The sequence below is a fragment of the Canis lupus genome, chromosome X (assembly GCF_011100685.1).
Source record: "Canis lupus familiaris isolate Mischka breed German Shepherd chromosome X, alternate assembly UU_Cfam_GSD_1.0, whole genome shotgun sequence".
Classification (NCBI taxonomy): domain Eukaryota; kingdom Metazoa; phylum Chordata; class Mammalia; order Carnivora; family Canidae; genus Canis; species Canis lupus.
Window position 1 is genome coordinate 108,774,666 of NC_049260.1, and position 15,673 is coordinate 108,790,338.

General features: G+C 48.3%; 1 protein-coding gene across 2 annotated transcripts; it reads left to right on the forward strand.

The window, feature by feature from the left end:
• The first annotated feature begins 1,056 nt into the window (after positions 1-1,056).
• On the forward strand, positions 1,057-12,640 carry ZIC3 (Zic family member 3). Of its 2 annotated transcripts, none has more exons than XM_038588432.1 (3): positions 1,057-2,650; positions 3,733-3,896; positions 12,040-12,640. In XM_038588432.1, exons 1-3 carry the CDS (start codon positions 1,594-1,596, stop codon positions 12,187-12,189), a joined length of 1,371 nt encoding a protein of 456 aa, XP_038444360.1. In that variant the 5' UTR covers positions 1,057-1,593; the 3' UTR covers positions 12,190-12,640. The 2 variants fall into 2 exon arrangements, with proteins under 2 accessions (XP_038444360.1, XP_038444359.1); XM_038588431.1 differs by lacking the exon at positions 12,040-12,640 and adding an exon at positions 4,737-6,976.
• Positions 12,641-15,673: the final 3,033 nt, after the last annotated feature.

Consider the following 15,673-nt stretch of genomic DNA (forward strand, 5'->3'; position numbering starts at 1 on the left):
CATGGTAAGTATATTCTGTGCGTTTTAGTATTTGTACTTCTGTGTTTGCTGTGTTATGTGCGTGTATTGACTCCGTTAGCTGTTCGGTTTGTTATGTGCCTATGTTTTTACTGTTTCGTGTGTACTTTGTCGCGTTGCTCTGTTGTGTGCTTACTGTTGTGTTTAGCTCTGTGAGTGTAAACTGTGCTGCGTGCGTGTTCCTAGCTACATGCTGGCGTTTACTGTGTTGTATGTTTGTTGAATTGTGGCTGGTGTGTCATATATGGGGGGAGACAGGGGCAGTGGCGAGGACAGCCACCAGTCACAAACTGGAGTCAACGCTTGGCTCCGACGGAAGCAAGGGAGATCGGCTCTAATTGCCATCTTTCCCCCTGGTGTGGGCCTCAGACGGCCAGCAGCAGCTTGGGGCCTCGCCGGCAAGCCGGCCGGCCCGGGTCCGTGTTCTGGGAGCCATCAGGGCCCACTGCGGCGTGTGCGGAGGACGCAGCTAATGGGCCGTGAACCTGGAGTTGCTATGCTCGCCCCACGATCGGCGCCCCGCGGCCGCCGAGAGGGCGCTTTCTCAGGGTGGTGAGGCGGTGGGGGTCCAAGCGGGATTGGACGTCCGGCGCCGCGCCGACGGTGGGAACGATCCCTGCGGGGCAAAGAGTGCATTTGGCCCAAGCGGGTAAAGCGCGTGAGGGGCGCTCGCCCGCTTCGGGCCGAAGGGAAGCCAGGGGTAGAGGCCCGGCTCCGCCCCGCCGGCCGCTGACTCGAGCCCGTCTCCAGTTCCCCACAGCAGCGTAAGCTCCGCGGAGTCCACTCGCGGACGCCTGGCCGCCGCCGCCGCCTCACCTGCCAGGCGCCGGGCCACGGCCCAATCAGCGGCGGTCGCTCGGCTGCAGCTGCCATGTTCCCCGCTCCGCGCTGCCAATCAGCGTGGCGGCGGCCAATGGGCTGCAGGGCCGGGGGTCAGGTGACCACGGGCCTGCCGGTTCCCCATTGGCGCGCGCCGCGCGGCCTCCCGCTCGGTTTATGTGAGAGGAGTGATTGACTTTATCAGTCCAAGGACATTACTCTGGAGGCGAAGAGGCTGGGACTCGCGCGGCGAGCGGCGAGGACCGAGCCTGCCTCCAGTCCGCTGCCTGCCCGCCGGACACGAGCCGGCTCTGCCACGCAGCGCCGCCCAGTCGGAAGGCCGGTGCCGAGGGAGCCTCCTGGCCCCGCGGTGCTGCACTCTCGGGGAGAGGAGAGGTGCCCGGGACCGGATTGGCCAACTCCGCCCTCCACTTATTATTTTGCTTATTTTTCTTTGTGCGCGCCTGTTAGTTTGTTAAACCAGATCTAGTCTCAGAGTCTTTTCTCCTCCCTTCTCCCCGCTCCTTCTTCCCCCCTCCTACCCCCTCCTGCTCCACTACTTCCCCTCCTCCCTCCTATCCCTCTGCAGGAGACTCTCAGAGCGACGGAAAGTTGCAGCCCCTGGCACCGCCTTGGGGGTCTCCCGGCAGTGTCCAACCGCCGCCACCCCTCGCCGACTACGGCACTTCGGAGATCTCTTTCGCCCGCACCCTCGCTCAATTCAGCGGTATCGCTTGTGCCGAGAACGCCCCACCCATGACGATGCTCCTGGACGGAGGCCCGCAGTTCCCCGGGCTGGGAGTGGGCAGCTTCGGCGCGCCGCGCCACCACGAGATGCCCAACCGCGAGCCGGCAGGCATGGGGCTGAATCCCTTCGGGGACTCGCCCCACGCTGCCGCCGCTGCCGCCGCTGCTGCCTTCAAGCTGAGCCCTGCCGCGGCTCACGATCTGTCTTCGGGCCAGAGCTCTGCGTTCACGCCGCAGGGCTCGGGTTACGCCAACGCCCTGGGCCATCATCACCACCACCATCACCACCATCACCACGCCGGCCAGGTGCCCAGCTACGGCGGTGCCGCCTCCGCCGCCTTCAACTCCACGCGCGACTTTCTGTTCCGCCAGCGCGGCTCCGGGCTCGGCGAGGCGGCCTCGGGTGGCGGGCAGCACGGGCTCTTCGCCGGCTCGGCGAGCAGCCTGCACGCTCCGGCTGGCATTCCCGAGCCTCCTGGCTACCTGCTCTTCCCTGGGCTGCATGAGCAGGGCGCCGGGCACCCGTCGCCCACAGGGCACGTGGACAACAACCAGGTCCACCTGGGGCTGCGCGGGGAGCTGTTCGGCCGCGCCGACCCGTACCGCCCCGTGGCCAGCCCGCGCACGGACCCCTACACGGCCGGCGCGCAGTTCCCTAACTATAGCCCCATGAACATGAACATGGGCGTGAACGTGGCGGCGCACCACGGGCCCGGCGCCTTCTTCCGTTATATGCGTCAGCCCATCAAACAGGAGCTGTCGTGCAAGTGGATCGACGAGGCTCAGCTGAGCCGGCCCAAGAAGAGCTGCGACCGGACCTTCAGCACCATGCACGAGCTGGTGACACATGTCACCATGGAGCATGTGGGGGGCCCAGAGCAGAACAACCACGTCTGCTACTGGGAGGAGTGCCCTCGCGAGGGCAAGTCCTTCAAGGCGAAGTACAAACTGGTCAACCACATTCGAGTGCACACGGGCGAGAAACCCTTCCCCTGCCCCTTCCCGGGCTGCGGAAAGATCTTTGCCCGCTCCGAGAACCTCAAGATCCACAAGAGGACCCACACAGGTAAGGGGGAAGGCAGGCGGGCGCGGGATTCACCGCGGCACCGCGCCACGGAGCCGACTTGCAGCGCGCGGGAGAGGGGTGGCGACCAAAGAGAGGGGCGGCGCCCCGCCGGGGCCGTTCGGGAAAGAAGCGCTGTCACAGTCCCTCCACCTCTCGTCCTCCCCGCCCCGCGGCGCTTTCGCCCAGTTCTAACTTCCCGGGCCGACCGCTCCGCGGTCTCAGGAACTAATTGGAACCTTCTCGCGCCCAGGAACAAACTGGCGCCGCCTCTTTTTGTCTCTTTCTGGGTTACTAGGAAGGGACTCCGAATGTGACGAGAGCGGATTGCTTACAAGCGACTTAGCTCTCGGCACACATTCGGGGAAGGCGACCATACAAATGCTAATGAAAACTAACTTTCGGTTACTTCCGCTCTTTTTTACCCTTGATTGGCACATCTCCTAATTAAATGACTGATACTTTTGTCAAACTATTTTTATTTGGAGTTCCAGGTTCCATTCAGTCCTTGGGGAGGAAAGCTAAAGTAGAAAAGGCACCTCCGTTTCGTGGCTTGTTCAGAACATCTTGTAAAACTGTTTCTCTTTTCGAACGTTAAGTACGACGACCCATGCTTTTTGATACTGGGTTTAGCAAAACCGCTGCATTTGAAAGAGGCGAATTAAAAGGTACAAAGGAAGGAATGGAACGGGATCGCCCCGTCCCTGGGCCATTGTCCCGCCCGGGCTGAGTTACGTCGCCGAGGTAGCGGCCACGCGTTGGGAGCCCCGGGCCGGGTGGGATGGAAGCACAAGTTAGGGGAAAGTTTGGAGGAGCCTGAGGCTTCCCCATCCTGAGCGAGAACAAAGGGCTGCGCAGGTTCTGGGCCGGCCCTGCCCCACCCCCGCCCCGACCACCACTTCCCAGCCCTGCGGGCTCCACCAGCGCTCTCCATCTTTCTCCAGGGAAACAAGATGCCACAGCCGCCCCCAGTCGGCTCTCCCTCTCCGGCCAGACCGCCGGGCGCTCCGTCTCCTGCTGCTGGGCCCTAGGAAGCTCCGGGCCCTGACCTTATTTTTCCCCCGTTGTGTTTTTGCCTCTTGCAGGTGAGAAACCTTTCAAATGTGAATTCGAAGGTTGCGATAGACGCTTTGCCAACAGCAGCGACCGCAAGAAGCACATGCACGTGCACACCTCGGACAAGCCCTATATCTGCAAAGTGTGCGACAAGTCCTACACGCACCCGAGCTCCCTGCGCAAGCACATGAAGGTAATTACCTCTTTATTAGCGGTCGGCGGTTTATAAACACTCGGCCCGACAGCGGGCCGCGGAACAGAAGCGCCCGCGCTGCCAACCCTGTATCCTCCACGTTAAACCCGATTTGCTCCAGCGGTGACACCTTGAACCCATTTTGGGGACCCGAAGGGGGGTGGGGGAGAGCACCGTGGGGAGAGCACAGTGGGGAGGAGGAGGGAGCAGAGGGAACAATTGGTTGTTTACTGGGAAGCTCTAACCGAGCTCGCCTGGGCTTTAGGTTGCGGTGGCCGCCTCTTCCCGGCACAGCCCGTGGTGGGAACCCAAGAGTGCCGGCGCCGAACCCAGGGGTGGGTGGTTCACTAGCTCTTCGGCTGCCGATCAAACAATAGGGCCGAGGAGAGTGGTCTGATTTCCCACGCATTTGTCTGAGACCTCGCAGAGCCCAGGGCGCCTGTGCCACCTCTCTCCGTACCTGCTTTCCCAAACCGAAGCGGTCTTGGTGAAACCTGGGCGGGCGAGGGAGTTATTTTATAGCCCCCACCCACCAAAGACTAAGTGCTTATCCCACTCCATCCGCGGAGAAAGGGCACAAATAAGACAGAGTGCTGTGTATTCCTTTTCCGTAATGCCAGTCTTAGGGCTGAAACTGTTTGGTTGGCGACCATCTCCGGGTTTTCTAGACATCGGTAATATGGAAATTAAAAACAAAAAAACCCCAAATCAGCAGCATTTCTCGTTTAAGTGGGTCACTGGGCGGTCTTGCTCTTACAGTGCTCGAATTCTGCTCTTGTTTTTGCTTGCACAATGCCAGTTGGAATTATATTCATTATAATATATACATGTTAATTTTAGGTTCATGAATCTCAAGGGTCAGATTCCTCCCCTGCTGCCAGTTCAGGCTATGAATCTTCCACTCCACCCGCTATAGCTTCTGCAAACAGTAAAGATACCACTAAAACCCCTTCTGCAGTTCAAACTAGCACCAGCCACAACCCTGGACTTCCTCCCAATTTTAACGAATGGTACGTCTGAGGACAAACACAAACACAAACCCTGTTAACTATAGAATGGACCAAATGCATTTTTAAAAGGAAACTGAGACCAATCAGATGGAAATGGAGTTTTTTTTTTAAGGCAAGAGGCTATATATAGGGTTACATCATGGTAATTGCAATTGTCCAGGAAGGTTTTGGGGCAAGATCCAAAAGTAGCCATGCCCTTTTCTCAGGATTAGAAAATATGTTTTGGCATTTGAAGGATTTTCAAAAAAATCTTTTCACTGCTTTTTCCTCCCTTTTCTCTTGCTCTCTGCACACCCCATTCCTAAACTCCTTCAGCTCATTTTAACACTTGTCCTGTTTCTTGAGAGGAAGTTATAGAAGGCTTGGTGGTGGTGGTGATGTTAAACTGATGGAAATTCTTCGCCTTTAGTGGTGATTGTTTAAACTCTCACAGTCTTAAACCGTGCCAAAGTCCTGTTATGTCTTGAACTTTGCCTCAAAGCATTACACTTGTGAATGTATTTTTGTCTAATGGGGTCGAAACTGTTGTTCAGTATTTTTTCAGGCTGAGGATGTGATGTTACTCTACACAGATTGTGACGTTTAGTATACAGTTGCCTTTTGTAATAACTTTTTTTTTTGTAAATACATATCCATTGATGCCATATTTATCGTTTGTAATTTAATTATTGCTACAAGTGCCGGGAACTGAACAATATTTATGGAAAAAATGTTTTCTAACAAATGCTGTACAGCTTTTGATTATAACTGCTTTAGCATTAAATTTTATTGTTTTGAAAGAAGAACACAATTTACAGTTTTTGAACCACTGACTCCTTTCTCTTGTTTTGTAACAGCCTCCTTCTACAAAGAGGAGACGTAAGCAAATGAAATCTTGTTTGTTGGTATTTATAACTCAGATCCCTTTTTTAATTGTTAAATTATTTTTCTATTGCAGCGTAGACTCCTTACAGTGTCAGTTTCCATCTGGGGAGACCCTCCTTTCTTTATCTGTAGCTCAGATGGTTGTTTAACTGCGAGTTTAAATGTTTGTCCTGGATTTTCGGCATGCAAATCAAATATTACTGATCAGTTCAGTTAGTGACCATGACATCTCAATCTTGTATTTCAAAGACTGAGAAGCTGGATTTAATCATCCCTGCCCTACATATATAAAGATAAGGTAACCTAATGAGTCTTATGTCCTTTAGTTTTTTCTATTACCTTACATAAAAATGAACATTGCAGCAGGATGCATGTCTGTGTATTCTATCGAGAGATCACCCATATACATATATATGTTTGTATCTATGACTTATCTAATCTGCCTATCAAATCTATCTAGCTATCTATATATTTTCAAAAGTAAGCGTATGTCTGAAACAGTGGTGATGAGTAAGGCCAGTCGAGCCGTGCTTATGGTTAAAGTGCTTCTTAAAAGAACCATAGTCCATTTACAATTTTGGAAGGCAAAGGCTGATTTGTTTTGCTGTATATAGTTCAATTCATAATTATCACAGTTATTCATAACATTTTTATAGCGGTGTAATAACTGCAGCGGTTCTGAAATGATATTATGGAAAGAAAAACATTTGCAAAATATGTATTTTTAAAGTTCATGGTTTGTAGGCAAAGATGTTAAGAGCATTGTTTCCATTAAAATCAATAACAATGAAAAATGGTTGTTTGCTTTGTGATAAAATATTAACAATCCATTTAATCTTCAGCGAAGCAACTCATTTGGACAAGCAGTTCTTTTACAGTTGTTATATGAAAAAAAAAAACCTGATTACTATTTTGGGGGGTTGGACTGGGTAGAGTATTGAGAAACCTTGTTTTTTTAAACTAATTTAGGGTACTGTTTAATATTGAGGGCCCAATCTCTGCATGAATAACCAGCTTGCAAATCAGCAAATAGAATGATGGAGATAAGGAATTGTAAAGAATTTAGAAGTGTAATGAATAGGCTTAAGTACCTCCTTCTCTTGAAGGGGCAATGCTCTAGGTTTCTTGGTGGCAGTCAATTTGGTATTATACATAATCATTTTAAATTGGAGAATTTTGTTTATTGTTCTTTTGAAGAAATAAAGTCTTGGCACATCTTATTTATAACATTTTTGTATTTAGTGCCCATTTTTTTCATGTTCAAATCAATCAACCTTAAATTGAAATGCTCAGAGAACTCCTGATAATTAAAAGAAACTTTGATTTCCTGGATACAGTTGAAGCAGTCTATTTTAAGTCATCTACTGATCTTTGTGAACAATTACTGACAGTTTCTAATTGCAAATTGCTTTGGATGCAATTTTTTTGTTTCTGGAGAACGGTTTCTTTTTTTAAATACTTTTCCTCCACCAATAGACAAGGCAAGGGCCTGAATGACATGAACAGAGAGATTGGGATGACTTGACAAGTGAAGAGCAGGTAACCTGGTCAGTACACCACTGTTACCCCCAGACATTTCATTCTTGACCTTGACATTGAGGGTGCTGGACCAAATTCCTATTCAGTATTTTTCCTTCACTTCAAGCCAGAGACTGGTTTAAATGCTCAGCAGGTTTTCAGAAAGTGTATATTCATAATATTGGCGCTAAATATCTTCCAACTGAAGTCTAAATAGTGCTTTTCTTCTGAAATGTGCATTGGAACTTACACAGTTTACTGTTTTCTCCATGAATTTCCTCTCCACCCCCAACTTAACCTTGTCTTAAATGGGAATTGACTGGTGGGTTGGTTGCGCAAGATTCTCTCAGAAACTTGCTTCTCCTCCCTGCCAGTAAATATATTAAATTTCTCTTTAGGAGACATAAAGAGTTTGATTTTTCCTTAGCGGGCTTGGTATTATTGTACCATAAAATTTTACAGTAAAGCATTGTGTCCTGAGAGGGCAAGATAGCAATTAACAATGAGGATAAGCAATATTAAGATAAAGTAAAACTTTGCCCCTCTACATGATTTCCTCTCATTATGGTGTAGGATAACGTTTCTCAAATAGCCTATGTCCTCTGCCCTGTCATTTATTGGCAAAGAAGTTTATTTGAGTATAAAACTTCTAACAGATTTCTTCCTATCATCTGATTCTGGGAGTCCACGTTTATATTCTTGAATTTTCAGTAAATACCTTAAAGAATAAGTCCCCCACTCCCACCCCAAACAAAAAACCTTGCAACCCTAAAGACGGATCAGCTGGAAACCATGAATGTCAACTGGGCTCTTAGTGATCTACCTGTTATTTTCCTTCTTACACCTGGTAAGACCTTTGTTAAAAGTCCATTATCTTTTCCAAAATGGGTGGCTTAGTTTAAGATTTCCACTGTTGGGTGGGGAAAGGGGAGGTGTCTATTTCCCAGCAGACAGAAGTCTGGCCTTCATCCAGTTTGGAAGGTTAAAGATCAGGGTCCAGGCTAAGCTGGGCAGTCGGTCTCAGCTACTGCGAAGGTTGGAGAGCTAGCAGGGACCGCCTCCGGTCACAAAGCCTCCCAGTAAAGTTGTGCTCGGGACCTCCTCGCCCCCCCCCCTCCTCGCCGCCCGCTGTCCCCTGGCCTCTGCGCCCCCTGGCACCCTCTCCCCCTATAAGCCCGCCCTCCCCCCAAACAGGAGAAAAGTCGAAGGGCCTCTTGCCACTTAAGTTTGTGGAAGAATAGCCACCGGCGTGCCCAGGTCCTGAAGGGCGGGTTCTCTGCCTGGCAGCTAGGCTGCTTTTCCTCTGGCGGTCTGACCCTCGAGGTTTTGCCCCTGGGACCGGGCCAGGCGTTTCGGAAGTCAGGGCTCCCGCTCGGCGCTCCTCGGGCCCCTCGTCGGGGCGCCCAGGGTCCCCGTGCACACAGCAAGCTCTTGCAAGTCCTGGTCCAAGCTCGGGGCGAGGGGGTGGGGGGCGGGTGGGAGGAGGGGACCTCGTTTCCTAGGGTCAGTTCTCTCGCGGTCTCGGCCCGCTGACCCTTTGACCTCCACCTACAGGGCCCTTGGCGGCCGTAAGCCGGCGGTCGCCCGGGTTCCGCGGACGCTTCGCGCCCCATCGCCTCCAGGCCTCATTAGGCCGGCGGGGCTGTAAAGCAGGAATCAGCCGCTGCCTAATCCGGACCTGGGGTCAATACGAGCCCAAACAATGGTGAGCTCCGAAGGCCACAGCGTAGCGCTGGCCGCAAACTTTGTGTTCCATTCATTTTCTCCTGGCGGTGGGGGCGGGAGGAGGAGGGGAGCAAGGGAGAGAGGGAGGCTTTCGGACGCCCGAAGGACGCTCCTGAATTGCCGGGGCTCCTAAGCGGGTGTCCTTAGGCTCGGCCCTCCCGGTCTTTACGCGGGGCCTGGGGGCTGGAGGGGAGTGAAGCCCGGGGTCTGGTTGGCGGCCCGTCTGGGGGTGCTAGGGGCCGGAGGCCGGCCCGGAGGGGGCCGCCCCCGCACCGGGAGTGGACTTTGAAGTGGGTTTTTAGCGCGCACGTGCGAGAGCCGGGCCGGGGCCGGAGCGGGGACCCGCTGCGAGGAAAGACTAGGCTCGGCCCGGGCCCCAACCCCTCCCCCGCTCCCCGTCGCTCCGGCCTTTTCAAGCCCGCCGCGCCCCCCCTTCGCCCCCACTGCCGCGCAGGCGCACACCCCGCAGCCGTCGAGCCGCTCTCGCTGCCGGGGGGTGGTGGGGAGAGTTGAAAGCGGCTTTGCTGCGCCGCGGCCTCGGCGGAGCGGGGAGGGGTGGGAGGGAAGGCGAGGAGAGGGGTGTGGGGAAGGGGGGTGGTTTTGGGGCGGCTCTCGAGTGGTGAACATGGCGGCCGGATGCGAACCCCCGCTGAGCGCAGCAAAGCGCTGACTGCGGGCTGCCGAACTGTTGTGTGCTTTAAACTCCCTCGTTATTCCTCGGCTCCGAGCGCCTCGCGGGAGAATGTAGGTCGTGGCGGCCGAACGCGAAATTGTGAGAAAAAACAAAAAACAAAAAACGGAAGCGGAGAACTTCTTCCAGGGCATTCTGGGCGTGGGAAGTTGGCGAGCCTTCTGGGGGTTGGGGCTCCCAGGGGACTTGGACTTGAAGCCCGCTGGAGGCCGCCCCACCCTCCTGTCCCGACTGAAAACCTCTCCTGCGGGCCCTCCGGGTGGGGTATGCCATTTTGCGTTCTCGTGCCGGGTCGGGAGTCCACAGCAAGTCCGAGCCCCTAAAACTGCCAACGAGCGGACACTTTTCTCCTGCAGGACAATGGCAAGGCCCGAGAGGGGAACACGCAGGTACTATTTCCATGTACAAAGGCCCGGCTTCTCGCGCTCGAGACGTGCCATTGCGAGTTCGAGCCTTACACGTTGCTCGGGCCCGGTTCTCTGCATATCTCATTTAAACGTGGTCCTTTGAAAAATGGCACTGTCTCAGCTTCTGTATGCTGCAACAGCTGGTGATCCTACGCTAAAGGAAGGGGAAAATGGGTCACAATCCCGAAAACTTTCATTCAGCTTTTGCTTAACTGTGGAAATGCTGGCGGCTGAAAGAACCCCTAGTAGCTCTGGGATCTCGAGCTCGTGTTTTTTTCTGCGGAAAAAGGTTGTAGATTCACCTTCAGATGTGTTTCTCGTGAGAACCAAAAAAAAAAAAAAAAAAAAAAAAAGTAGGATAAAAAGGTGTAGCTGTTGACCCCTGGTTCCTCTAAGAAAATGAGCGGCAAGAATTTCAGGTTGAGTCTTGGTGGAGGCCCGCAGCCAAACGAAAAGGCAGCCTTCTCGGGACTGCCCACTGTCGAGCATTTGGGCACCTGAAGGTGTGGGGCAGTTCCTGGGGGGGGCCACCTTGGGAAGGGTCCCAGGTGGGTGGGCAGGTCATTAGCAAAGCTGGCCCAGATCTGGGGGGAAATCTGCAAAACAGTGCCTTTATCTGCAGAGAACAATTGATGGGGTTGTCTTTCCTCCTTTTCAGTGCACAAAGAAGACGGCTTTGGAGCAAGAATTTGGAATATGCATTTAAGTTGTCGTGCTTTGCATTGGAAACCCCTGGGCAATTAAAATAATAAGCATGCCTTGTAGTATTTTCTGTCCTTTTCTTATGTGTAATTCCTGCAAGTCAAAGGGGCTGCAGTCCCTTCTGCAGTTTGGAAAGTTGTTTTGAAATTGCCACCAAACAGATCTTTTTTTCCCCCTTTGGTTGAAGTTTCCTTCCCCGGCTCAACCACTCGCGCCCCCCCCCCTCCACTGGAATGGAGTATTGACATCTTTGAGAGATCAAAGGAAGTAGATGGTGCTTGGTCTATACTTTATTTTTCCATGCTGTAGTTTGAACCCTGAACTTTGAGCTTTTCCCTGGCTAAATCTCTTGGTACCGAAAGTGTGAAAAATGAAAAGTTCATTAACTTGAAAAAGCTTTAGCTAATGGTTAGGCCGTTTGTCTCTCTAAGAACTACAGAGCCAGGATTGTCTCTGAAATTGACATTAAAATCAAGCTAAAGATGCACTGGAGAACTGTCTCCCCTGGATATCTGTGGTGTCCTTTGGGTCATTTGATATGGTAAAACCAGTTGATTTGCATAGGGGTTATGTGAATGGAATTTCTGCAAAACTGGATGAGTGATAAATTGGTAGAACTCTTATTTGTTTTGAGGACTCCAGAGGGCACTGCTTTTCCCACTGAGGCTTGGTTTTTATCATAAACCATTGCAGTTTACACCTTGAAAAGTTTGCAGGAAGCTTTAAAAGGGAGCAGTGGTTCAGAGTACTTGGATTAATAATAACACAGGAGCAAAACTTCTTTGAATAAGATTCAAGAAACTCCGGTCTCCAAAAAAAAAAAAATCTCTTAAAATGAAAGAAAATATCCTTCTTTCAAAATCACACAACAAAGCAAACAATTTTGCATATTCTTAATGTGATGACAGTTCAACCTGTTGACTCAACTGATGAATTGAGAGAAATGGGAGCTTTCGGTAACTGTAGAAAGAGCTGACACCAGATGGCAAGTTTATTATGTTGGATCTCTAACGGGATGTGTATGCTGTCTAATGTGTTGCCTTAAAACACAACGTATGTAAAGATCATTTGAACGTATGGTGTTAAAACAGAAAAGATTTCATTGTGTTCTATTATATAAACTAGGATTTAAAAGAACATACCCAGTAACATTTTAAGACATTTTTCTAAGAGTAAATATAGCCTGTTTTGACCTATCTGCAGTTCACTTTTTGTTTTTTTGCCAGTGTTGTCCTGCTTGGTATCCGGGACAGACTCTAATTCCTGATGAAGAACTTGATACTGACGTTGGTATGCAGCAGCCAGCCCTCCATAACACTACCTATCCTAAATGCAGGGTTAATGCCGAGCCTACTGTGCAAGAAATGATTTACTGATGAGGTTTCAAAGAAAACCACATCAATTTGGATGTCTGTTACCTTGAAGTGATCATTTTAAGAGTAGTAGCTTCTTCCCTAGGTATAAAAAGACTATTTTCTTCTTTTGGTGTATTTCAGTCTGTGTTGAGCAATCATTTGTGAAATGAAAAAGCAAAAAAGCTCCCACCCCCTCCCATGCCCTTCCCTCACATTTTGCCACTTTAGGATTATAAGTGAGAAGATGGAGGTGAAGACTGGCCTAATTCATAACCCAGTGTGTATTATCTCATGCATTGTGTTGACCTTGTTGAAAATCTCTTTCAAATATCTGCATTCCACATGTAGAGTTCATGTGTTTAAGACTAGAAACACAAATGCTTGTTTTGTTAATTTTGTATGTTTGTGTTCAAAAAGCAGTACCCAGGATCCCTACAATTGTTGTTTGACTTAAATAAAACCATTAAAAAATTTTGTGATTATTGTTTTATTATGGTGACAGTTATAACTCCTAAATAATGTTGATTAACCTGTTGAATTGGGACAATTTATATTCCAGTCACATTTTTCGTGATATAGCTGGGCTTTCACTGAGCAATAAACCTGCAGAAAAACAAACAAACCCACTGAACAAACCTCAGCCAATTGTTTTGAGCTCACAGTGTCTTCCCAGGAAGACTCAGGGCCAGGTGCTGGGAAATTCAGGGGAAAAATTCAGAGTCACAGATTGATAGGAGTGATTAGAAGGAAGAACTGGAAGCAGGAGTTTGGAGGAACATGGGCATGTGCACAGCACTCTTCTGGTGAGAAAGAGAGAGAGCCAAAGCTAAAGATGGCCTCAAAGAAGAAAGGACGGCCTCTGGAGAGCAGACATTGTAGTACATCTACATGTCTATTATTCAGGAGCCCCAAAGTGGTTCTTGGGGTAGACAACTGGGCAACCATTGATTAGGACACTTACAGAATCATAGAATATAGGTGTTATTAAAACACAAGTTGTCGTTAATTAACTGTAGCATTAGAGAAGATAAAGACACTTCAGAGAAATTCTTCGAACTCCAGATACTTGATTTCTCATTTGAAATTTAACATCCGTAATCTAATGTAATCTGCGAATGGCCATTATTCTATTTATTTGACGTGATTATGCCATGATGAGGTATTGTAAAATTGCAGCCTGATAGAGTATATTCTATTGGTTCTTTAGATCCAGTTTTATTAAAATTTCTAAGTAGACTGATGATACTGTAATTTTTAAGTAGCGGGAAAATGGCTCATCTCCCTCTGATTTTTGTTGTTCATTTACATCAAGAGTAGGAGTACAGGCCAGTTATGAAAGACTATCATTCTTTGATTCTCAGCTCCCTAAAATTTGACATTTTTATATTCCTTGTAACAATGTCGGTAGAATTTTTGTTGTGTTTTTGTTTTTAGGAACAAGAACTGTGTTCTTTCAGACAGGCAGTGGAGTATTATAATGGGATTACTTAAAAAGCCCTTGGAAAGGTAGACTACAAAGTTGTGCATGAGCCAGCTGCACTGTGATAATAATACCTCCTAGGGTTATTCTAAGGATTAACACAAAAAATCTATAAAGAACCTGGCACACAGTCATCCCTGAACAAATGAGAATTCCCTTCTTTTCCTCTTGCAGGTAGCTATTGTTGCTTTTGGGTAGTTTCCTAATTTTAATATTATGGATTATTTTGCTGAAAACACGCAGTGATTTGTACTGGGGGGCAAATGAATGTGGTTTTCAGAAAATAGATGGATACTTAGGGTGATAAGAAATACTGCATTTCATAAGCATAATCGCTAGACCGGGCATGTGGGTTTATGAACATAGCTATGAATATTTAAACACATAAAATTAAAATGTTATTAAATGCTTGTTGTTTGTTATCTTCCAATGAATACACTTATTTCTAGATAAAAATAAGCTGTGTACTTAAAAATCTGTAAACATAGTAATTTAGTGGTTAACTTTTCATTTGATAAAATTTTACTTTAGTCAATAGCTCGATTCCTACTATATTTAAACCAAATGACAGTTTTGCAGTGTGAAAATTGGCACTCACATTTAACAAAAAGATTAAATTGTATGATGTCTTAAATTATTCAGTTTCCCCCTACTAAATTTATGTTAGTATTATGGGGATGTGACTGTAGAATCGTGAGACCGATTTTCTTATGGGTCTTAGGTAGCTTTGAAGACAATTCTCAAAAAGTCCTCAAAATGTTTTGATCAATGTCAGCATCCTTAGAATAAGTTTAGGGACTCCCTAAGTGATGGCCTCACTTAAGATTAAAACACAAAACAAACGACGGCCAGCAGTCTTTATACTTTACAGCCATATGTTTGGTTTTCTTATGTTTTAAAAGGATACTCTGATTATTTTCTGTGAAAACTGAGGCCTAAGTGAAGAAATGCTCTATTACAGCATTATGAAATGCATTTTCCCCTCTCAGTGATAAGTCTATTCATGCAGTAAAACAAAAAAGTCACACCAAACACAGTAAGCTCTTCCCAGATGAACCGAGGGGGAAGTGTTTCTTCCTTCCCACTCATTTTGGGGACTTGGAGCCTCCCAGAGAGCTTGCAGTCCTGAATGATAGTGGCTTTTGTCCAGAGGTCTGGGGGACTTTTAATTATTCCTTTCGAAATTGGAAATTGGTTTATCACTTTTGTCTATTTCTTTCTGACTTTGCCCTATTAGATGTAGGGGTTGTCCATGTTAAATTTGTTTTGCGTATTGGTTGTCAGTTACTTAGTAAGAGCAAGGCTCTGTTAAATGACCGATTTCAAAACTTGTCTGGTGCAGTGCTATAGTATCTCCCATGGCCGGATCCTCCTATCAGTGACATTGGTCCCAGGGATCAAATCAGTCAGCACAGTCTTCTCTTAAAATAGGGAGGGGGTGAGGGTGCGGGGGGCAAGCGGGAGAACACGGTCTTTGATTCTTAAAGAAGTATTCCTGCTCCTGTTGCTTTTCCTTAGGGAAAAAAAAAAGTCCTCTTTGTTTTTAATCAGATCATCAGCAACTTCACTGGTGAAATGAGAAAAATGTTACTGCCAACAGTTCTCTCTATAAATGTCCCAGAGTAAATAATAGGAGGCAATTTGTGATACAGATGAATAAATGCATTGTAACACTTTGATAGGAACCCAGTGCATAGGACTTGTTTACAAATGATTCCCTAATGTGACCCAGCCAGAACTTACATGGAAAAGATGGTTCATGTTATATTTTTGCGGCTGATCATCAACAGAGTATATAATTGGTTGGACAGCTGATAACATTTCTTTGGAGACTTCCCTAGTCTTTATAAAAAATATTTAGCCAGGGTATTCACTGAGATGTGACATCTTACTGGTTGTGGTGGGAACCCCAAACAAAAGGTGTTTCCTTAACTTCTGACCACTGACATATTAAATGAAGACATTCAGTTGAGCAACATCAGTGATTTCAATTGATTCATCAATCGTCGGTATCTAGCAGCCATC

Excerpts from the sequence above, each read along its gene's own strand:
- ZIC3 (XM_038588431.1), top strand. The coding sequence starts at position 1,594 with ATGACGATGCTCCTGGACGGAGGCCCGCAGTTCCCCGGGCTGGGAGTG. Across the intron at positions 2,651-3,732 it reads CCACAAGAGGACCCACACAG|GTGAGAAACCTTTCAAATGT; the intron begins GTAAGGGGGAAG and ends TGCCTCTTGCAG. Across the intron at positions 3,897-4,736 it reads CCCTGCGCAAGCACATGAAG|GTTCATGAATCTCAAGGGTC; the intron begins GTAATTACCTCT and ends TGTTAATTTTAG.